Source organism: Mustela putorius, unplaced genomic scaffold (assembly GCF_011764305.1).
Source record: "Mustela putorius furo isolate JIRA1106 unplaced genomic scaffold, ASM1176430v1.1 tig00000129_pilon_pilon_pilon, whole genome shotgun sequence".
Lineage (NCBI taxonomy): Eukaryota > Metazoa > Chordata > Mammalia > Carnivora > Mustelidae > Mustela > Mustela putorius.
The window spans coordinates 26,402,926-26,427,492 of record NW_025421290.1 but is presented as its reverse complement, the minus strand read 5'-3'; the positions used below and the strand labels follow the sequence as shown (position 1 = coordinate 26,427,492).

At 35.2% G+C, this 24,567-nt stretch overlaps 1 protein-coding gene across 7 annotated transcripts in view; it reads right to left on the bottom strand.

Annotated features, from left to right (window-relative positions):
• The window catches only part of EML5 (EMAP like 5), a 177,668-nt gene that overhangs the window by 104,243 nt on the left and 48,858 nt on the right, over positions 1 to 24,567 (bottom strand). For all 7 annotated transcript variants that reach the window (XM_004739095.3, XM_004739097.3, XM_045071498.1 and 4 more), the window contains 3 exons: positions 11,013 to 11,150; positions 5,730 to 5,986; positions 4,402 to 4,614 (listed from right to left, as the gene is read on the bottom strand). In XM_004739095.3, the coding sequence (XP_004739152.1) occupies positions 4,402 to 4,614; positions 5,730 to 5,986; positions 11,013 to 11,150 (608 nt within the window). The remainder of the gene's footprint in view (positions 1 to 4,401; positions 4,615 to 5,729; positions 5,987 to 11,012; positions 11,151 to 24,567) is intronic.

The following is a 24,567-nucleotide window of genomic DNA, read 5'->3' as shown; positions in this document are numbered from 1 at the left end:
TAATAAACTATAAGCTCCTTAGGACAGGTTGGCATCTTTTTACTCTGTATCTCTAGTGCCTGGTATATAGGAAACATTCATTAAATACCTGAAGAGAAAGAAAGAAAAAGAAAAACAAAGATTACATTTCTCCTTACTATGCTACAGTTGAGTTGGAATACTAGATTGTAGAGGAGGGAAGAAGAGTAGTGAAGGAAAGGAGAGGGCATGAACATGACTCCAACCCTTTTAATTATAAAAGGAGACAAAAGTATGATGTGTAAAGAATATCAGAGTTGAAATAAAAAGACTAGAGCTTAAGTGTCAGCTTGATGGCTTAATAGCACAGGAGTTGAGCACATCACTTCACCTCTCTTGAACCCCATTTCCATTCTAATATAAATTGGGTTAAAAGCTCTCAAAGTCCCTTAACTATGAAAACTCTGGCCTATGACAGGAAATGATGAAAGAATAGTTAAGACCTAAAGAGTGTGTCATTAATTAGAATTAGTATTTCAGAGAGAAGATTTGTCACAGCAAATTAGAATGGTCATAGAAACTCTTAAAGGAGGGGATGATAATTTTTGGTGAAGGTAAAGCAATATACTGAAATACTTGCTTTGATGATCTCATTTTCTAATTTACACATAATTAATATGAGCTAAATCTCTTCAAAAGCTTGTAGCAATATGACAGAAGATTTTTTTCCCATTTGTAACTATGTTTTAATGACCTTAATCCTATTTTTTTTTAAGATTTAAAAAATTTTTTTTTATCACTTCTTGGTCTTTTGGCTAAGATCAAGTGTAGATTTATTTATTTATGTATTTATTTGACACAGAGAGAGAGAGAGAGATCATAAATAGGCAGAGAGCAGGCAGAGAAGAGAGGGGGAAGCAGGCTCCCTGCTGAGCAGAGAGCCTGATGCCAGGCTTGATCCCAGGACCCTGGGATCATGACCTGAGCTGAAGACAGAGGCTTAACCCAATGAGCCACCCAGGTGCCCCGATTTTTTTATTTTTAAGTAATCTCTGTACCTAATGTGGGGCTCGAACTTGCAACCAAGATCGAGTCACATGCTCCTGGGATTCAGCTAGCCAGCCACTCTGACCTTAATACTTCTTTATAAAACATATGAGACTATCTTTCTGACCCTAATATAGTAAAATTTTAATACACAAAACTGAACTATTCATTAAAAAAAGAGATAAATGATAGATTTGACTACACTGAAATGAACAACTGGTCAAGAAAAGACAATAATTATAGTAAGCCATTACAGTAATTATTATAATAATCCATAAACTGGAGAAAGGCATTTATAAACTATAAAAATTACAAATAATTTATATCTAGAGTATATGAAAAATCTTCAACAAATAAAACAACTCTACAGAAAAAAAGGCATTTTTGACAGAAGAGGAAATGCAGAAAACCAAAAAAATAAATGGGAAAGATGATCAATCTCATTAGTTAGACATATGAGACATCACTTATACTAATTAGATGTACACAAATTAAAAAGTGTGGCAGTGCCAAGTACTGAAAAGGATGTGGATCAACAGGGCTTTTAAAAGGGTATAACTACTTTGGGAAAAAATTCAACATTTTCTCACAAATTCTGTATGACCCAGCAATTCACTTCTAAGTATACATCTTTGAGAAATTTGCATCTAATAGCAAAAATCTGGAAATGACCCAAATGTCCATCACAGGAGAATAAATTAATGAGTTATACCATATATTCACAACATATCAAGAAGAAGACACTAGAACTACATGCAACAATATGGATGAATCTTAGAAAACAAATCCTGAGTAAATCTCCAATACAAATATGTTTTTTATTTGATGTTTGTTTTTTCAGTGAATTTTCTTATCAAATCTAAAGAAAGATTTTTATTAAATATAAATTTTCATTTGTCAACAAGTGGAGAGAAAGTGTTGACAGCTAGTATGAGTGATGGAGATATTAGCTTACAACACCCTGCCTTCACCTCTCCATCCTCCACCAAAGCCTATGTGCTGCTGCCTGGGAAGAGTCCGATTATTTGACAGAAATTACTGTTGAAAGCAAAATAATTTAGATAGAAAGAGGATAATAATGGGGGGGAAAGGAGAAGTAATGCTTTGGGCTAGGATTCAAAGGGGCTAAATATGGAAGAGGATCATTCCCATTCAGGTAATCTCATACATTTTGTGTCTGAATAACAATGATTCTACAATATAAACTACCTCTATTATTTAACTTCCACATTTTGTAAGTGCTGCACTTCTTAGAATGCAATGGATATTACTTAAGTAAGTATTTAACAAGAATTACTACAGTAAACACACTCTTTTCCCAAACTTCAGTTAGATCAATAATACAACTTAATGTGTGAAAGAATATACATCATATACATCATAACTAATGTAAAAGGTAATTTTTCTAGAAATACTGCTAACTTTATGCAAGTATGTAAATTCAATAAACATGGAATCTTAAAATATTTCTACTAATTCTTTAAAGATGCAGTAGTTCTATCCTATTTTCTGTTCTCCCAGTTACTTACACATAGTCTCAAGCTAACTCACAAGTGCCCAGAAATAAAAACCCTTACCATAATTAAATTTCTTATAATAATCTAACAAAAAGAAAAATAAGGAAAACAAATTATATTCTTGAAGCAGTGACTGAACAAGACTTATTTTTCTGAGACTTCAGTAAAATATTCCAATTCAGATTATTATACATTTTATAAAAATGAAATTACTATGCAACAAAAATACTGTCAATAAACTACAGAACATAAAGACTATCAATAAAATCCCACCCATTTGATTAAGAATGCTTGGAAAATTATTTTTGTTTCTGCATAGAGCCAGTATATGAAACACTGAGTAGAAGCAATGTCCAAGATTAAGATCATCATGATTAACCTTACTGAATCTCACACACCTTCTTAACTAAGCAAGTCTCATTCTGAGTCATAATAAAATCTGTTGTGCCTAATGACTCTCATGTCCTGGCTATGGGATGGGATCCATAAAGAGGGTATTTCAATTATTAGAGATTTAACTAGCCTTTATTAACACACTTAATTACTTATGGATGTAATCTCACATATAACTAGGAAGCTGACACCCTGCAAACAGGAATCAACCACATGGCATTAACTGGCAGTATCTGAAATTTACCATTTTATTATAAAGGCACAACAGAAATGTTAGCATAGACTTCTGGGAAAATTGGGCCCTTAAGTTTAACATCAATGAACTACCTACTTAAATACAACTATTCCAGGGGTGCCTGGGTGGCTCAGTGGGTTAATGCCTCTGCTTTTAGTTCAGGTCATGATTCCAGGATCCTGGGATAGAGCCCCACATTGGGCTCTCTGCTTGGTGGGGAGCCTGCTCCCTTCCCCCAGTGCCTGTCTCTCTGCCTACTTGTGATCTCTGTCAAATAAATAAATAAAATCTTAAAAAAAATAAATACAACTATTCCAGATATTCCCATAATCACCTTTCACTGAAATGTGTTTTTAACATTCATCCAAAAGTAAAAAATCATTACTACACTTGCTACAGACGTTAATGCTCTAGGAATACTCTCACTGCTCCTAATCTAAAGCTCCATACTGTAGAAGAGAATTCTTTGAAAACTGAATCTCAGGGAAAAATTGCTTTCCCTGAATAGGGGGAAAAAAAAAATGCTTAAAAAAAAAAAAGAAAGAAAGAAAAGAAAAAGGCTATGATGGGGGCATGCCTGGCCTGCTCAGTTGAGCATGCAACTCTTGATCTCCGGGTCGTGAGTTCAAGCCTCACTGGTAGGAAAAGTTAACCAATAAATAAATAAATAAATAAATAATAAAAATGTGTGTCAACTACCCTCAAAAAACTAAAAAAAAAAATTGAAAAGTAGTTTAAAAAAAGTAGCTATGATGAAAATTACTTTGTGCCCTGCTTTTAATTTTTAGATTCTAGAAAACTAATTTCCTGACACTAATTTTCTATTCATGTAATTATTTTAGTACCTGTGGACCTGTATATAAGTGTACTGAAATACTTTATGGAACAAGGCATGGGATAAATAAATAATACAGCATTTCATTTAATTATTCTTAAGTCTATGAACAGAATGATTAACATCATCATTAAAGAAGAGATCCAAAGACCTGTACCCCTGGGGATAAAAATATATGTTTATAAAAAGTAAAAAATTAAAAAAAAGAGATCCAAGAAAAAAAGGTGATACATAAAATGTGCAGAAAATAACCAGTAAGACCCCTTATTTTTCTTACTCTATTATACAAAATACACAAATTTCAAAACAATAATGTTAAGGATCTAAGCAAAAAACACACCTGTATATGAAAACCAACCAACAAACCAACAGGTTCCAAACTGTGACCTGAACTTGTATTTTGAAAGAAAAGATACCTTTTCTCAAACAAGGATATCGGAATAATTTTATAATTCCATAATCATCAGCTGTAACTAAAACTTGGCCAATATAATTTCCATCTACTGAATTTATGTCATTGATATCTGAATACTTGGGCCAAATTCCATTTACTTCAAGGCCTGAAACACATGTCCATGAAGCCCAATGAACACCTTTTATTTCTTCTTTGTTTGTTACTTCTTTTCCTCCTAAAAAGAAATCAGAGTCTTAATTAAGAAGTTATTTAATTTTTTCTCAAATAAACTGATAAATTATAAATATCTGATAAATTATACTGATAACATAATAAACTCCAAAATTTAAATATCTTTCTACTATAGTTAAAGGAGATTATTAGGAATAGGTAGGTGAATATGGTAAGGAAAGAAGAAAGTTAAATGCAAGGAATTAAAAAAAAAAGCTACTACCAAAATTATACGGAGACACACATTGACTGGATTGTGATATAGCACAGCAGGTTTACTCATCTGGAGAATAAACACCCCTATCAAATTCATGCTAGATTAGTCACAATAAGGTAAGTTAGAACAAGTAAAATCTATATATAAAGTGGCAAATCAGCTATTAAATAAGAAACCTAAGAAGATCTAGAGTTGAGAAAAAAAAACTGAAAAGGAGAAAGAAGGAAGAATGAGCAAGGAGTAATACATTTAAGAACAGGAATTTAGGATTCAGTCACTTTTCATTACAGATTATTAATGAAAAACTGTTGGGGAGATATATTAATTTAATTATGTACCTAGTGTTATTAAATAAGTTGTTGTAAAACAGTGACTAATTCATAAGGATCATACTAAATGAAGTACTGAGAGACAATATTTTGATGGTTGCTTTTATTCTTTAAAAAAAATATTTGATGGAAACTGCTTTCCAAATTTAGTTTGTTAGCTATATTATGGATATTTGCAAAATTTATTTGAGGTAACCACAAAAAATCCCAATTTGTATCAGACATTTTTAGCAATTATATTTAATTAGTTCCACCCATAAAAATGGCATTTTGACTTTCTAATATACACTAGGGCTTTACCGAATACTACTCACATAGCATGGAATTCGACATAAAGTAGACCTGTCTTAGATCCTCCAAGCAAAGTTTTAATTACCAAGGACTAAAATATAAAGAATTTCAATATAATAGGGCAGCCTTATAGAAAAGATCACAATGCCTGAAATACTAGCTCAGACCTTCTTTAATTTCCTATAATCAAATGTATTTTATACTCTGCTTCTACTCAAATTCTAAAATTAATAGGCAATAAAAAAATCTACAAATTATATACAATTTATTAGAAATTTTTACCTGGCATTCTATAAAAAAGTCTTTTCCCATTTCCATCATTTGTCTGTAAATATCTACTGTCTGAGGACCAGTCCAGATGAGTGATGAAACTAAGTGATCCAACACATTCCCCCAATTTTTTATAACGTTGCGCAACACCATAGATATCAACTGAGCTGTCATTACACCCAACAGCAAGGTAAGTTCCATCTGGTGAGTATTTTAACTCATGAATTGCCTCCTTCCTATCTTTAATATGTACAACTTCGGTCATATCTCTGTAAGGAAAAAATAATGATAACACATAAAATCAAGTCATTACAGAATTAGTTCAGTTTCAAATGTGCCTAAAATGGCTGGGAGGCTACAAGTATTTACAAATCACAAAGTAAATATACATGAGACAAATATTAATTCAGGAAAAATTACTTTTTCAAACAGAAATATATGAGGACAACATATGCTGAAAGTAAGGGAAAATGCTGAATTTCGGTTAATTACTTTAATGTAGTTTAAAGATTAATTCTAAATTTCCAGAGTCATACAATAAAGGAGATATAGTCAATAGATTTTTATGATAAAGCTCCTTTAACTGAGTTTATGAAATATGCTTAATTATAAACACTAAGATCTTCAAATAAATTTTTGTAATGGGACAAATGTACAAAATTATATTCAAGAGATAAAGAGAAAAGGAATTGGGGCGCCTGGGTGGCCCAGTGGGTTAAAGCCTTCGGCTCAGGTCATGATCCTAGGGTCCTGGGATCAAGCCCCACATCAGGCTCTCTGCTTGGCAGGGAGCCTGCTTCCTCCTCTCTCTCTGCCTGCCGCTCTGCCTACTTGTGATCTCTGTCAAATAAATAAATAAAAATCTTAAAAAAAAAAAAAAAGAAAAAAGGAATTTATTTGTATTATTTAAGTAACATGTTTGAATGTTTATCTTTATACAGCCACACTATTTTTATTTCAACCTTTGACCTTTTTTAATACAAATTCTTCCCAGAGATCATGTCAACCAGTAAAGTTAAACACCTTTTTCACTGATGTCTTATAACTGCATTTCCAAAATAATGCGGGTATTTGTAAAAGTCATACAAATGGATAAAAACTTAATTTAATACCACTGAATTACCAAAGTTGTCGGGAGTTGGTGGGGAGGAGAAGAAAAGGGAGGCAGTGAGGGAGAAGGGGCAGGAGGAGGTAAGAATTCCCATTTCCACTTAGTGCCAAGATTTTTTTCCACTTAAATTTTGCATTACCACCTGAAATGTTCGATGTAGGTAATTTTTTAGAAGTTTAAATGGATATATCTCAATTTTTAAGGTTCCTAAGTGGACAATTTAAAGCAATCAAACTCAATTTTTTTTTCCAGTAACACCTACTAACAACTGTGTTCTAGTTACATGGGATACAAAGAGGAGCTCATCTTCTGTGAGATGGATAGAAAGTAGTATTGTACTTTAAAATTGATAAAATGTTATGAGTGCTCAAAAGGTATGCGGGAAATTCTATAAGAAATACTGAAAAAGGATTTAGACAGACTAAAAGCAAGAGGGGACCAAGGAAGAATGACATCTATATTTTGAACATAAAACCTGATGGTTTGGCTAAGAATAAAACTTTTTGAAAGGTTTTCCAGGAAGAAGACACAGCATGGAGATGTGCATGTATAAGGCACATTTGGAGAATGGTAGATATCACAATGTGGATATAAGACTAAGTGGGAAAAGTAGTGACTTGACGGGGTAGAAGAGAGAAACTATAGACCATGTGTGACAGATGTGACAATGTTGCCAAGGAATTTGGGTTTTACCCTGGTGTTAACGTAAGAGATGAAAATCAGCCTCTTAACTATATAGAAGGGGATAAAAACAAGACAAATAAAGAAAAACCTTTTTCAAAAAAAAGTTTTCCTGATCAATACCACTGTTGCCTCAAGCCCTGCAACTCACAATGTTCTCCATCTAAGCAAAGACTTGTGTAGCTATTTCTACCTTTCCCAGTGATCCCCTCCCTTCACATTTTAATAAAGTCCACACATCTGATTTCCCTTTCTCCATATATATCCATCCACCTATCCATCCATATCTACAAAGAACAAGATTTTTAAGAAAACACCTAAGGCACTATTTGATAGCTTTTACTTTTTATGCCTTCTTTACTGAAGATTTTATCATTCTAATCTTGTTCACAAACATTAACCTAAATGTTCCCTAAAAATTCTTCAGAACTATTTTTTTATATATAGCCTTTTTGCTAGACACTTAATTGCTCCCAAGTAATGAGAGAAATAAGTGTGGTTTAAGTCCTTGTTCACCAACACACATACACAGGTATGCACACACAGGTGAACATATACCACAATTCTGATGGGCTCTTTTGTAGTATGTATTATGCTACTATGTCAACATTACAAGTTGTGACTACCTTCTCTCATGAGGAAGTTTGAAAAGCTTATAGGAAAGAAGACTATTTGATGAAAGTGTATTAATTTTTTAAAATTCTCAAGTCTTCTGGAAAACTGCTATGTGAATTCTATGGTTTCTTTAGGAAAGAGAGGGAGGCAGGCCATAGCCTGGGAATATTCATATATTAACAATTTGTGACACATCACAGAAGTGAAAACACAGTGTTGATTACAGCACAGAACAGGAAGACAGTTCCTAGGTGGGAGAGTTAGGGGAGACAGACCAAAAGAAGTAGAATTTAAACTTCATTCTAAGGACTTAATGAGATTTAGCTTAGGAGAGGCCAGGAACTGGGAGGCGAAGGGACCACCTTCCAGCAGAATTGTACGTGAAAGAGCTGGCAGCAACACAAAGTCCTGAAGCTCTACCTGTTGTCAATGAAGTGTAGCTGTACTGACAACAAGCAAAGAGGCTAGAGTGTGAGATGAGTCTGATGAGAGCAGCTGAGGGAAAATCAAAAAGGCCTCACAAATCTTAAGATTTTTGGCCTTAATCTGTGAGTTTATGTTGGGGTAGGATGAATCAATTAAGTCACTTGTATGGTTTGACAGTAATAGACTGAAGTAGCGTAACAGTAGGATTAAGACTAATTAGAAGGCTCCGGACGCCTGGATGGCTCAGTGGGTTAAAGCCTCTGCCTTCTGCTCAGGTCATGGTCCCAGGGTCCTGGGATGGAGCCCCGCATAGGGCTCTCTGCTCAGTGGGGAGCCTGCTTCCCCTTCTCTCTCTGCCTGTCTCTCTGCCTACTTGTGATCTCTCTGTCAAATAAATAAAATCTAAAAAAAAAAAAAAAAAGACTAATTAGAAGGCTATTACAGATGGTGGGTATTCAGACTTCAGAAAAAAGTGAAATGATTTAAAACATAGAGTATATTGGGCGTCTGGGTGGCTCAGTGGGTTAGGCCGCTGCCTTCGGCTCAGGTCATGATCTCAAGATCCTGGGATCGAGTCCCGCATCGGGCTCTCTGCTCAGCAGGAAGCCTGCTTCCCTCTCTCTCTCTCTGCCTGCCTCTCTGCCTACTGTGATCTCGCTCTGTCAAATAAATAAATAAAATCTTTAAAGAAAAAAAAAAAAACCTTTAAAAAAATAGAGTATATTATAATCTATACTACTATACTATACAATATATAGTCTATGTTAAAGATATTATAATTCTAATATTACAAACATTAATTAAAGTGTTTTGAAAATCAGGCAAGTAAAATCAATAGAATGTAATGGATTGGACATGGTGGGTTAGAGAGAGAGGAAACAACCATAATTCCTAAGTTTCTGGTTGGTACAAGAACCTGGACAATTGTGCCACCCAAAAGAATGTGGCCCACAGACAGAAGATCAGCCCAGGAGGGAGGATCATAAGTTCAGTTTTGGAAATGCTGAATTGCAGATGCCTTTGAGACATCCAAGTGATGTTAAACAACCGGATATATACAACTGGAGTTCAGTGGAGAGATCAGGGCCAGAACTATGTATCTGGGACCATCAGTGGTAACTGAAGTTAGAAGCAGGATGAGATTACCTAGGGAGAAAACGGAACAAACACTCAGGTCTGAGTTTTTTGGTTTTTTTTTTTTTAAAGCTCAGGTCTGAGCTTTAAGGTCCTCCGATACTTACTGGTAGGCAGAAGATAAATTAGCCTATAAAGAAAATGGAACCTGGAGAAGTAGGCTGAAAAGCGAAAGAGAACAAATATCCAAAGCCTGGGAAGAGAATGCTCTGAGAAGGAGCAAGTGGTTAAGGGGGTTAAATAGTACTGAGAATCAAGCTAGATGAAAAGTGAAAAATGCTGCCTGGCTTTAGTGACATGGTACAATTAGCAAGAATTTTTCAATATAAAGATGAAGGCAAAAGCTATACTGCATTATGGGTATTAAGTCAATAACTGGAAGAAAACAGTAAATTACATAGTTTTTTGGGAATTTCACTGTGGAAGAGTAGAAATGTGATATAATTAGAGGGGATTTAGGTTTGAGGTAAGCATTTAAGACAGGATATATTTGAGCATGTTTTTTAATTTATTTATTTATTGGGCAACTGAAAATGTCCTACCATTCCTTAAGCTAGAGAAGAAGAATTTCATAAATACATATGCTTGTGAACACACATGGATTTACATCAAAATTTGCTTTGGTTTTTAAGAGAGAGGGCATGATAGTTGGGGTGGGGAGAGTCAAGGGAGAGAGAGACTCTTGAGCAGGCTCTATGCCCAATAGGGCATCTGATCTCACAACACTGAGATCATGACCTGAGTGGAAATCAAGAGTCGGGTGCATAACCAACTGAGCCACTCAGGCATCCCCACAGCAAAGTTTTTAATAGCTATATAGAATTCAATAGAATGTACTGTACCTATAATTCAACATGAGATTCTCATCTGCTTTAACAGATTTGTTTAACTCTTCTAATTATGTAAACAAACGAGAAAATATGGAGGCATTTTTTTTTTCAAAGAATAAAGCTGCAAATAACAAAAAACCTTTCACCCATTTATAACGGCCTCAAGGTCACCACCAACCCCTTCCACCAATGGCAGTGGATCATTACTAAAAGTCAATACTTCCAAGGAATGGAGGTCAACACCCAAATTCATAGCTCAAAATTTTAGCCATTAATCCACTAAGCATTCTTAAGCCCCAAAGCCAAGGTTTTTGAGTTAACAATTTTTCGAGTCATTTTTTATATATTTAGTATTTAATAAAACTAATATCTGAAATATATAGATGTGTGTGTATATATGTTAAGATGAAAGCAGAGTGAAAATGAGATAGGTAAAAACAATGAGTATTGCAAATTATCACTTAACAGAAATTTACTGTTTCTACCCCAATACCATACCTTACTCTAAGTACAGTGAATGAGCCATCCTTCATTCCAAGGGCAAGATGGATTCCATCTACATTTACAGCTGCACAACGAATTGGTTCTTCCATATTACACCTTGCTATTAGTGCATGATCTACTAGGCTCCATATCCTGTAATATTTAATTAAAATAAAAGAATAATTAACTAATGTATGCTTAAAAATGATGAACTCTATGAGAAGATTTTTGTTAAAATAATCATCTAAGAAAGTAATATAAACATATTTTAACTCTATACTTTCTGGCCAGAAATTCTAATCTATGAGAAAAGGAATACTACTCATACTTTGAAAGATAAGAGTTTATAAAATCTATTTTTTTAAGATTTATTTATTCGAGACAGAGAAAAAGAGTGTGAGTGGGGAGAGGAAGAGAGGGATAGAATTCCAAGCAGACGCCCAGCTGAGTGGGAAGCCCAAGATGGGGCTTGATCCCACGACCCATGAGATTGTGACCTGAGCCAAAACTAAGAGTCGGACACCTAACTGATGAGCCACCCAGTTGCCCCTAGAATCTTTTATTTTTACAACGGTGTAATGACATCAGTTTTTTCCAATCATTTATTTTAGGTGGATGATTTCTACCCTGATCAAAGGGGATATACATACACACACACTACATATAGTGTGTGTGTGTGTGTATCTATATAGTGGTATATGGTATATACTATATATTTATATAGAGTCTTTTAATTTAAAAGTAACACTTAAGACTATGCAAATTCAGTTTGTTCCACACTCTGTTAGAAATCTGTAACAGAAAGTAGAAAATGCCAATTGAAAATTAAGAATTATACTTTTAAAGGACAAAGAAAAAAAATTTTTCATAAAAAAATTTATGAAAGTTAATATTTTGAAGTCATAATAAAAAATATCATATCAAAACTTGTAGAATTCAGGGGCACCTGGGTGGCTCAGTGGGTTAAAGCCTCTGCCTTCGGCTCAGGTCATGATCCCAGGGTCCTGGGATCGAACCCCGCATCAGGCTCTCTGCTCAGCAGGGAGCCTGCTTCCTCCTCTGTGCCTGCTTCTCTGCCTACTTGTGATCTCTGTCAAATAAATAAAATCTTAAAAAAAAAAAACAACTTGTGGAATTCAGCTGAAATAGTACTTAGGAGGAAATTTAAATATAGATAATATAAAAACAAATGCTTCATCTTAATGAACAGATGAACTCCAAGAGGTTAAGAAAAGATTGTCAAAACTAGATTTTCAGGGACGCCTGGGTGGCTCAGTTGGTTAAGCAGCTGCCTTCGGCTCAGGTCATGATCCCAGCATCCTGGGATCGAGTCCCACATTGGGCCCCTTGCTCGGCAGGGAGCCTGCCTCTCCCTCTGCCTCTGCCTGCCATTCTGTCTGCCTGTGCTCGCTTTTCTCCCTCTCTCTCTGATAAATAAAATCTAAAAAACAAAAACAAAAACAAAACCTAGATCTTCAAATGTTTTTATAGCAGTCTCTTTTTAAAAAAAAATTTTATGAACATATGATGTATTATTTGCCCCAGGGGTATAGGTCTATGAATTATCAGGCTTACACATTTCACAGCACTCACCATAGCACATACCCTCCCCAATGTCCATCACCCAGCCACCCTATCCCTACTCCCCACCCTCCAGTAACCCTCAGTTTGTTTTGTGAGATTAAGAGTCTCTTATGGTGGGCGCCTGGGTGGCTCAGTGGGTTAAGCCGCTGCCTTCGGCTCAGGTCATGATCTCAGGGTCCTGGGATCGAGTCCCGCATCGGGCTCTCTGCTCAGCAGGGAGTCTGCTTCCTCCTCTCTCTCTGCCTGCCTCTCTGCCTACTTGTAATCTCTCTCTGTCAAATAATAAATAAAATCTTTAAAAAAAAAAAAAAGAGTCTCTTATGGTTTGTCTCCCTCCCAATCCCATCTTGTTACATTTTTTCCTTCGCTACCCCCCACAACCCTCTGCCCTGCCTCTCAAATTCCTCCTATCAGAGAGACCATATAATTGTCTTTCTCTGACTGACTTCTTTTGCTCAGCATAATACCCTCTAATTCCATTCATGTGGTTGCATATGGCAAGATTTCATTTTGATGGCTGCATAGTATTCCCCCCTCTCTCTCTCTCTCTCTCTGTGTGTGTATACACACATCTTAATCCATTCATCTGTTGATGGACACCTAGGTTCTTTTCATAGTTTGGCTATTGTGGACATTGCTACAGCAGTATCTTTTTTAAAAAATTCTATTTGTTGATTTTTCCTGGGAAAAATGATTTTTTATATTGTGTTTATAGGCAGGAAATTTGTCAAATTATCTTTTAAAAAATTTCTTTTGATTTTCTACATATACAATTATATCAGCAAATGAAATGGTTCTTCCTTTCCAAGTATTTATATATAAATGTATTATAAATATATATTTAGTCTTACTGTACTGACAAAGACTTCCATAGTTAAATAAAATGGTGACAAATACAATGGGGAAAGTGGATATCACTTTTCCTGATTCCAAAGGAAAACTTTCTATATTTCAACAATAAATATATTTACCAAAGACTTTAATGCTCTACCGCAGGGGTCAGCAAACCATAGCCTGTGGCCAAACTGGAACCACTGCTTATTTTTGTACAGTTTGGAAAGCTAAGAACGGTTTTTACATTTTTAAATGGCTGAAAAAAAATAACATTTTGAGACATGAGAGACTTATAGGAAATTAAAATTTCAGTGTCCTTAAATCAGGTTTCATGGAAACACAGCCACATTTTTTTTGTTTATACATTATCTATGGCTGCTTTCATACCACATAGGCAAAGTACAGTTGTTGAAAAGCTATGGCAAACAGTATGCAACAATCATATCACTTTGCACTGCTTCTTTCACGCACTACAAATTGCAGGGGCACAATTGATAGAATTTCAAGTTCTAGGTGTGTTAACCACATACACATATTGTGTCAAAACGAAAAGAAAAAGCGAAAAGTAAACTTCAAATTTTGCATTTTTAAGGCGTAGTGGAGTGGAGTATAAATGATAGAGTAAAGAATTATACTTTTAAATAACCCAAAGAACAAAGAAAAAAAATTTATGAAAGTTAATATTTTGAAGTCATAATAAAAAATATCATATCAAAACTTGTAGAATTCAGGGGCACCTGGGTGGCTCAGTGGGTTAAAGCCTCTGCCTTCGGCTCAGGTCATGATCCCAGGGTCACGGCAGAGTAAAGCACTCTATTTCTTATGCAAGGACAATATAGTTGCCCTACAAAATACAGATATAGATGAACATTACTAGACTAAGCACTCCTTGCAATATCTCTTACAGGAAAGCAATTATCAGAAAAGTTAGAATTTAAGAATTAAAATTAGATGTCAACAAAAGTTAAGTTTCTAAGTGTCATGTTAGCTAAACAAGGAAAGCTACTTATTGGTAATGGCTTAACAATATCATTTTAAATTGCAGTGGCTAAAAAATGTGTCCAGAGAAAATAAATTTAAGATTATTAGCCTTTAAAGTGAGAACAGTTTCTCAAAAAGTTGAGGGTTTGGGGAAAACCACCAACAGTTAATTAAACAAGATAAATAATGTTGAGTGGTTTCCTTGGATTGTGAAGAGTCAACAGACATTACTAGTATTACTCAATTGTTTATTCAAGGAGTCCATGCCAAGTTTGAAGTGATGAAGAATTAGCTTCTATGACTAGTTGGTGTGAAGTAACTATAGCCTAGAATGTTTCCAAAGACATAAGTGAGAAAGAACTAAACTAATTCAATGTAGGGTGGAATTAGATAGTGTTGAAAAACATGGATAGAAAAAAATGGCCTAGGCAACTTTACAAATACTGTAAAAATGTAAGGTTTTTAAAAAGCCTATGATTATTCATTGTATTATACTTCAACAAGTATTTTGAAGAAAAACAAAACAAAACACAAAACTGAATGTTTACGAACCAATAATGTTAATGATGAACTTCATCTGATTTGGGGGATATAACCATTGTTAGTTCTGAAGTTTTGTCAGGAATAGAAGTTCAAAAACCTGACTTGCTGTACCACACAGCAGTTAATGGCTTAAAAGTAGTAAAATCTTATTATGCCTTGCTGATCTCAAAGTCAAGAATGAAATTCTTCTGAACCATAACTGCCCTTAACAATTAGTAGCTTTGGAACTTAGCTTTCATGCATGTTTGATATTGTGTCTTAATGAATTCAATCTAAAACTATTAGGCAAGAGCAGCACTTACATGTAAAACTTACACTGTGGTAGTTATCTGGACAAGAACTAATGCTGGTTTTTTGTTTTGTTTTGTTTTGTTTTAATTTATCCATTTGACACACAGAGAAAGAGCGCACAAGCAGGGGGAGCAGCATGCAGAGGGAGAGGGAGAAGCAGCCTGAGGCAGGACTTGATCCCAGAATCCTGGGATCATGACCCAGGCCCAAGGCAGACCCAGGTGCCCCAGGACTAATGCTGTTTAAATAACAACATCAAGCAGTTTTACACTACTCTTCCTGTGCTACTGAAACTTGAAATGAGATTTCTATTCCCACACAAATTTGCAGGGTATTATTTTTTTCAGAGCCCAATGTTCTAGTAGAGTGTGCTGACCTACTCTCGTGGATGGGCCCTGGATCTTGACATCTGCCCCCTTGCCCTAAAAGAAAGCCACAAACAACGCCCAATTTTACTCAAAGGTAGAAAAATGCCCCCAGGGCAAAGTGGCATTGGCCCATTGGTGCTCCTAAATTCCCATTTTCTTTCACAATTTGGCTAGTAGATCATTAATATTTTGACAGTTCTTTGAAGATTTTATATTTTAACCAGCATTTTTAGTTGTTTTTAATGTGAGTTCCTTCCAAATTACTCGCTCACCAAGAGCAGAAACAGAAGTCTGATGAATTACTTTTTAAAAGATCAGTTGCCTTTTTTTCAACAGCTATGCAGCAACTGGTAATAGCATTCTCCTAAAACGAAATCTAAGATAGTTCCTAGCAGAGCACATGGGTTAAGTGTGGCCCCACACTAAATTTCCAGGTGGACACAGAACTATGGCATCTCTCATCCCCATAAAACTGAGTAGCACAATGACAGAACAGAACACTGTTCTGTTGACAGAACAATGACAATCAGTCATGACTGATTAACATATCATGTTAATGATATGCTTGACTGACATATCATTATGTCAATGACATAATGATGACTGATTAACATATCATTTATGTTATGTTATGTTATGTTATCCCACCTCATTTCTTGAAGTAAATTAAAAAAATAATAATAAATCCATTAGGATACAGAAGCATATATTAAAAACTTTTTTTTAACTTTGCAGAAGATTTTTGATAGAAAGCTCAGAAGTCATAAAAGAAAATATTAAGTTCATAAAAAAAAATAACAGCAAAAAAGTTTTGTGTGGCAAAAAGCAATGAAAGAAAGAAAGAAAAAGAAAGAAATTGGTGAAAATTATTTGCAACTTACATCAGAAAGAGTTAATATCCATAACATAAAAAACCTGCTAAAAACAAAGGAGGAAATAATCTATAACCCTACAAAAAATGGCAAGAAATGTGAATAGATCATACAAAGCATCCCAGGGAGCCAACTATGTTTTAAACTAGTAAATGGCAAAGAAACACTTTCTTGTTTTCCTGTACAAACTTCACCCAGGATAAGCAAATGGCTGATGAAGAGAAATTCTTTTTATAGGAATATGACAGCTAACAAATGAATATGAGTGAAGTTAAAATACCACTATATGAAACTCTTAATAAAAGATCTAGGTCACGGGCTCTTGACAGGAGCAATACTGTCCCAAAGGGGGCTAAAAATTAGTTCTCAGGAATGAAAATTAGTTCTCAGGAATGAAAATTTTAAATATAATGCTTTGTAACTCTCTCGGGCCATAGTACAAAAACAAATATGTACTTTTTTTGTGGTGAGCTATATCATTTACTTGAAATTTCATGTGAAGGGGATGTGATTTGGGAAAAAATTATCTAAAAATTCTCATTAGAAAAGCAATAATTATAAAAAAGGTTAAGAAACACTCATCTAGATAATAACCATCAATAGCTGCTAATATGATTTTAAAAAGAGATTACATGTTAGATATCATCAAACAGAGATACACATTACCATCAGGAAATATTCTTGCTGAAAATTCATAACTGCATCTCATCAAATCTCTAGATCTACTTATCAGTTTATACAATACAGGGAAAAGAGAATGTATTAAAATACATGGAGGTGCAACTAGCCAAATCCAGAATATGGGGAACTCTGGAGGACGAATACTTAGCTTCTTCAACAATAAAATTATAAGAAAAAAAAGGGGGTAAGGAGGAAGGAAGCTACAGAATACAAGATTTAAAGGACACATCAACAAATGCTGTATATGCACATTCTTTGGAGCGTAACTCAAAGAAGCCAAAGGAATGCTGTGTGAAAACAGTACTGTGGTGACATTTAAAGTTACCTTTTACACAAAACATTTACAGATAAAATGGTGGAAAAAAAAAATGACAAAGTGTATAAAATATCCAAACACATATAACTGACCAGCAGTTCTTAAAATTTAGTGTATATCACCTTCACTTAGAAGACTTATCAAACCACAAATTCATGAATTTCTGATACTTGGTCCTGGATAACGCATGAGAATTTGCATTTCTTACAAGGAATATTGATGCTGTTGGTACAGGAACCACACTGAGAACCACTATCATAGACAATGTGCTAATTTCTATAAAATGTAGACAAATATTAGATCATATTTTAAAGTAATTAGAGAAAGAACAAGGAACTAACAGAAAACAGCAAAAGAGCTTCACCAGACAGATCAGAGAAAACGAAATATTAATGTCCTCTAACCATATGTAAACATACTCAACACATCTCAACAGGAGAGAAAAGCACATTTTCACAATATAACAGGAAATCACTTTTTAATAGATTTTATTTATTTGACAGAGAGGGACTGGTATGTGAATGAGTTTGTAGTAATCATTTTGCTCTGTATATGTACATCAGAACATTATGGTAAAGACCACATTATGTTGTACACTTTAAACATATATAGTTGTTACTAAAAAATAAAAGTAAAAAGTAAAAATTTGGTAAGTACCAAGGAAAAAGTGAAATTAATTTGAATATGTCCAAAATATTATCAATTAATACATCAATATAAAATTATATCAATAGAAATAAATAAATAAAAATTATCAAGGAGATAGTTTACATTTTTGTTTCCCATGCCAATTCTTCACTTACCACACACCTCATTTCAGATTAGCCACGTTTCAGATGCTCATGTGGCCAGTGGCTATTGTGCTGGACAAAGCAGGAATATACTATTGGGAGCTATACCATTTACTTAATGTATTTCATGCCCACTACATATTTTTATATCACTTTTAAATGGATCTATTTTTAAATTTTTTTAAAGATTTTATTTATATATTTGACAGAGACACAGCAAGAGAGGGAGCACAAGCAGGTGGAGTGGGAGAAGCAGGCTTCCCATCAAGCAGGAAGCCCAATGCAGGGCTTGATCATGACCTGAGCCAAAGGCAGACACTTAACGACTGAGCCACCCAGGTGCCCCAGGAAATCACTTACCTTTTGGGGTAATAATCAGGGCTGCCAAGGGTATGGGAAAATAGGCACTGTTATGCATTGCTGACAGGTGTATAAATTGTTACTACCTTTCTATAAAGCATTATCTAACAAAATTTAAAATGCATATATCATTTGAATACTCAGAAGTTACCAAAGAGATATGCACATTTAAACATTTATATAATAGCACAGATAAAAGAATATTCATTGTAAACATTGTATTTAATAGTATAAAACTGGAAAAACCTAAAGTCTCATCAATAATGGACTAGGAAGATAGTAAAATAGGAGAATTCTGAGGTCACTTCCTGCCATGTATACCTAGAAGCAAGAGTTACATACAATGCACGTCACTCTGAAAACAACCTTAAGATGAGCAGAACAGATGAACTACAGCCAACAACACAAAGAAGCAGCCAAAATGAGAAGGGTTGGAGGACAAGAGATGTGGTCAGATACCACAGCCCCAGCGTAAGGACCCACAAGCAGGAGGACATACAGAGGTCCACCCTGAGGAAAAAGGGGATCAAACCCCACATTAGGTACTCTAGGCCCTAGGTACCTACACTGGAAAGATGAGCTCCTATAATGTCTGGCTTTGAAAATAAGCAGGGCATGACTCCAACAGCTTTGAAAATCAGCAAGACTTAACTCGGAAGAGCCAGAGAGTTACTGGGACTCTTAAGACAGCTCTTAAAGGGACCAGCACACTTTATCGCCTGATCAGAGACCCAGTGAAGCAGCAGTAGTTTGAAAAGTCTCTCCAAAAGAGATTAACTTTAGGGTGCATGTTAGAGGGGCAGTAATCTGTAGGAGTCTTCTCTGGTAATGGAAGTACTAGCAGGTACCATTCTCTTGCCCTCCTTAAGCCTAGCTGACATCCTGTATTTATCTTGCAAGTACTACTTGCCCTGAAGTGGGCTTGCCCTAATGACCTACCTCACCCAACCTACCTGCCCTGGCAAATGCCTCTCCAAATTGACTCCCACTCCACCACACCTGGTGAATAGCCTCAGTCAGCGCTGATGTCTCCCCAAAGTGACAACCACCCTGCCACACCTGGCAGCCTAGGACAAGTGCCCCTCCAAAATGAATCTTGCACCAGGAAAGGGGGCCAGCCCCACCTACCAGCATTCCCACATCAGTTGTGGCCCAATCACAAGAGGTTGCACACAGCTCACACACAGGATATGCCAGGGGCACCTGGTTCTAGTAACCAGGGTAGATTACACTACTGGGCTCTGCAGGACACCGTACTTAAGGCCACTGTGTAGACCAGGAAATATAGATGAACTACCTAATATATAAACACAGGGAGTCAGATAAAGTAAGACAAAGGAATAGGAATATGTGCCAAATAAAAGAATGAGACAAAACCTCAGAAAAAGAACAAAATGGAAGAAAACAATCTTCCTGACAGAGTGTTCAAACTAATGGCTGTAAAAATGAGCACCAGACTGGATGAACTTATTGAGAACGTCAACAAGGAGAAAATATAAAGAAAAAACAACCAGAGCTAAAGAACACAGTAACTGAAAAAACAAAACACAAAACGAAACAAAACAAACAAAACCCAAACCTAAAGGAAAGCAAGAGCAGATCAGAGGATGAAGAAGAAAGGATCAATAATCTGGAAGATCAGTAATCTGGGTCATGGAAACCACCCAAGCTGAAAAGCAAAAAAGAAAAAAAAGAGTTTTAAAAAAATGAAGACAGGTTAAGGACCCCTGCAACATCAAGCATACTAACATCTGCATTACAGGGGCCCCAAAAGGAGAAGAAAGAGAGTAAAGGGCAGAAGACTTGCTTGAAATAATAGTTGAAAACTCCTTTAACCCAAGTAAAAAAACAGACATCCAGGTCAAGGAAGCAGAGAGTGTCCCAGACAAGTTGAACCCAAGAAGTGTATACCAAGACACATAATAATTAAAATGGCAAAAGTTAAAACAAGAGGGAATCTTAAAAGCAGTAAGAGAAAACCAACTAGTTAAATACAGGAGAAACCCCATAAGGAAATTAGTTGACTTTTCAGCAGAAACTTTGCAGGCCAGAAGAGAATGGCATGATACATTCAAAATGTTGAAAGGAAGAAACCCAAAGCCAAGAATAATCTGCCAGGCAAGATTATTATTCAGAACTGAAGAGAGAAAGAGTTACACAGACAAACAAAAGTTAAAGGAGTTCATTACCACTAAGCCAGCCTTACAAGAAAGGTTAAGGGACTTCCTTAAGCAGAAAAGACCATGACCAGACAAATATTATGAAACAAAAAATTTTCACTGGTAAAAAGCAAACACAAAATAAAGGTAAGATACCAATAATTTATAAAGCTAATAAAAGGGTTAAAAGATAAAAGTAGTAAAATCAATTTTATCTACAAAAATTAGGTAAGGGACACATAGAATAGAAAGATGTAAAATATGACATCATACACAAAATACAAAAGGGGAAATAAATATGAAGTGCTTTTATTTATCTATTTCTTAAGTAGGCTCCACACCCAACCTAGAGCCCAACTTGGGGCTTGACCTTACAACCCTGAGATCAAGACCTGAGCTGACACTGAGTCTGACGTTAATCAACTGAGACACCCATGCACACTTGTAGTGCTTTTAGAATAGGTTCAAACTTAAGTGGCCCCCAACTTAATATATGGTGCTATATATTAAGACACTATATTCAAATCTCATGGTAACCACAAACCAAAGCCTGTAATAGATACACAAAAGATAACAAAAAAAGGAATCTAAGCATAATACTAAAGAAAGTTATCAAACCACATGCGAAGAGAGCAAGAGAAAAAGAGGACAGAGAAGAACTAAAAACAACCAAATAACAATTAACAAAATGGCAATAAGTACATACCTATGAATAATTATGTTTTAATTTTTATTTTCATCTCAGTATAGTTAACACACAGTGTTGTATTCGCTTCAGGTGCACAATATAGTGATTCAACAATTCCATATATTACTCAGTGCTCATCCAAGATAACTGTACTCTTAATCCCATTCACCTATTTCACCCATTCCCCCCATCCACCTCCCCTCTGGTAACCATATGTTCTCTATAGTTAAGAGTCTATTTTTGGTTTGTCTTTTTTTCTCCCCTCACTTTGTTAATTTTTTTTTTAAATTTTTTTTTCTTAAATTCCACATACAAGTGAAAGCACATGGTATCCGTCTTTCTCTGATTGGCTTATTTTGTTTAGCGTTATAGTCTATAGATTCATCCATGTTGTTGCAAATGGCACTGTCTCATTTTTTATGGCTGAATAATATTCTATTGTATGTACATACCACTTCTTATCCATTCATCTATTGATGTACACACTTAGGTAGCTTCCATAACTTGGCCATTGTAAATAATGTGACAATAATAACAAAGGAGTGCCCATATCCCCATAAATTAGTGTCTTTTTAATTCTTTGGGTAAATACCCAGCAGTGCAATTACTAGATAGTAGGGTAATTTATTTTTTTCAGGAACCTCCACATTGCTTTCCACAGTAGCGGCAGCAGTTCGCATTCCCAGGGCACAAGGGCTCCTATTTCTCCACATCCTTGTCAACACTTGTTTCTTTTATTTTAGCCATTCTGACAGCTGTGAGATGATATCTCATTGTCGTTTTCATTTGCGTTGCCCTGATGATGAGTGATGCTGAGCATCTTTTTCATGTGTCTGTTGGCCACCTAGATGTCTTCTTGGAGAAATGTCTGTTCACATCTCTTGCCTATTTTTTAACTGCATTATTTTTTTCCTTGATGAGTTGTAGGATTTCTTTATATATATTAGATACTAGCCCTTTAATGAATATGTTATTTGCAGATATCTTCTCCCACTCATTAGGTAGTCTTTTAGTTTTTTTCATTGTTTCCTTTGCTGGGCAGAAGCTCTTTATTTTGATATAGTCACAATAGCTTATTTTTGCTTTTGTTTCCCTTGCCTCAGGAGACATATCTAGAAAGATGTTGTGACCAATATTAGAGAAATTACTGCCTGTACGCTCTTCTAGGATATTTATAATTTCAGGTCTTACATTTAGGACTTTAACCTATTTTGAGTTTGTTTCTGTGTGTGGTATAAGAAAGCAGTTTCATTATTTACATGTCACTGTCCAGTTTTCCCATCACCATTTGTTGAAGAGACTTTTTCCCCATAGTATATTCTTGCCTCCTTGATTGAAGATAAATTGATCATATAACTGAGGGTTTATTTCTGGGCTTTCTACTCTGTTCCACTGATGTGTCTATTTTTGTGCCAGGAACATACTGTATTGATTCCTATGGATTTACAATATAACTTGAAGTCCAGAATTGAGATAGCTCCAGTTTTTTCTTTTTCAAGATTGCTTTGGGTATTTGGGTTCTTTTGTGGTTCCATAAAAATTTTAGGATTATTTACGCTAATTCTGTGAAAAATGCTGTTGTTATCTATATAGGGGTTACATTAAATCTGTAGATTAGTTTGGGTAGTATAAACATTTTAACAATATTTGTTCTTCTAATCAACAAGCATGGAATGTCTTTCTATTTCTTTGTGTCACCTTCAATTTCTTTTATCCAGGTTTTATAGTTTTCAGAGTAGCAGTCGCTCACCTCTTTGGTTAAGATTATTCCTTTTATTGTTTTTGGTACAATTGTAAATTGTAAATTTACAATTTTCTATATATAATATCATGTCATCTGCGAAGAGTGGAAGTTTTACTTCTTCCTTACCAATATGGATCCCTTTTATTCCTTTCTCTTGTGTGATTCCTGTCTAGGACTTCCAGTTCTATGTTGAATAAAAGTGGTGAGTGTGAACATCCTTGTCTTGTTCCTGACCTTAGGGGAAAAGCTCTGTTTTTCCCCATTGAGTATGATGTTAGCTTGGGTTTTTCATATATGGTCTTCATTATGTTGAAGTATGTTCCCTCTAAGCCCACTCAGAGTTTCCATCACGAATGGATGTTCTACTTTGTCAAATGCTTTTTCTGTATCTATTAAAATAGATGCAGATCTTCTCTTATTTATCCTGTTATTGATGTGATTTATCACATTGATTTGCAAATACGGAATCACCCTTGCAACCCAGGAATAAACCCCACCTGACTATGGTGAATGATTTTTTTAATGTATTATTGGATTTGGAATGCTAATATTTTATTCAGGATTATCACACCTGTGTTCACTAGAGATACTAGCCTGTTTGTGGACTTTTTACATGGTTTTGGTACAAGGGTAATGCTGGCCTCACTGAATGAATTTGGAAGTTTTCTTTACTGTAATACTTTTTTGGAAAAGTTTGAGAAGAATAGGCATTAACTCCTCTTTAAGTGTTTGCTGAATTCACTTGTGAAGCCTCTAGACTTTTGTTTGTTGGGTGTTTTTGGATTACTGATTCAATTTCACTGGTGATCAGTCTGTTCAAATTTTCTATTTCTTCTGTTTCAGTTTGGTAAGTTTCATGTTTCCAGGAATTTATCCATTTTTTCTATATTGTCCAGTTTGTTGGCATATTATTTTTCATACTATTCTCTTATAATCTTTCAAATTCCTGTGGTGTCTGTTTTTACCTCTCCTCTTTCATTTCTGATGTTGAGTATTTTTTTTTTTTTTGATGAGTCTGGCTGGAGGTTTATCAATTAATTTTTTTTAAGACTTTATTTATTTGCCAGACAGAGATCACAAGTAGGCAGTGAGGCAGGCTGGGGGGGGGGAGCAGGCTCCCTGCTGAGCAGAGAGCCCGATGTGGGGCTCTATCCCAGGACCTTTAATCCTCTGAGCCACCCAGGTGCCCCTCAATTCTGTTAATTTTTTCAAAGAACCAACTCCTGGTTTCACTGATCCATTCTACTGTTTCTTTAATTTCTGTATCATTTATTTCTGCTCTAATCTTTGTCATTTCCTTATTTTTACTGGATTTGAGTTGTGTTTTTCTCTAACTCCTTTAGGAGTATGGGTAGATT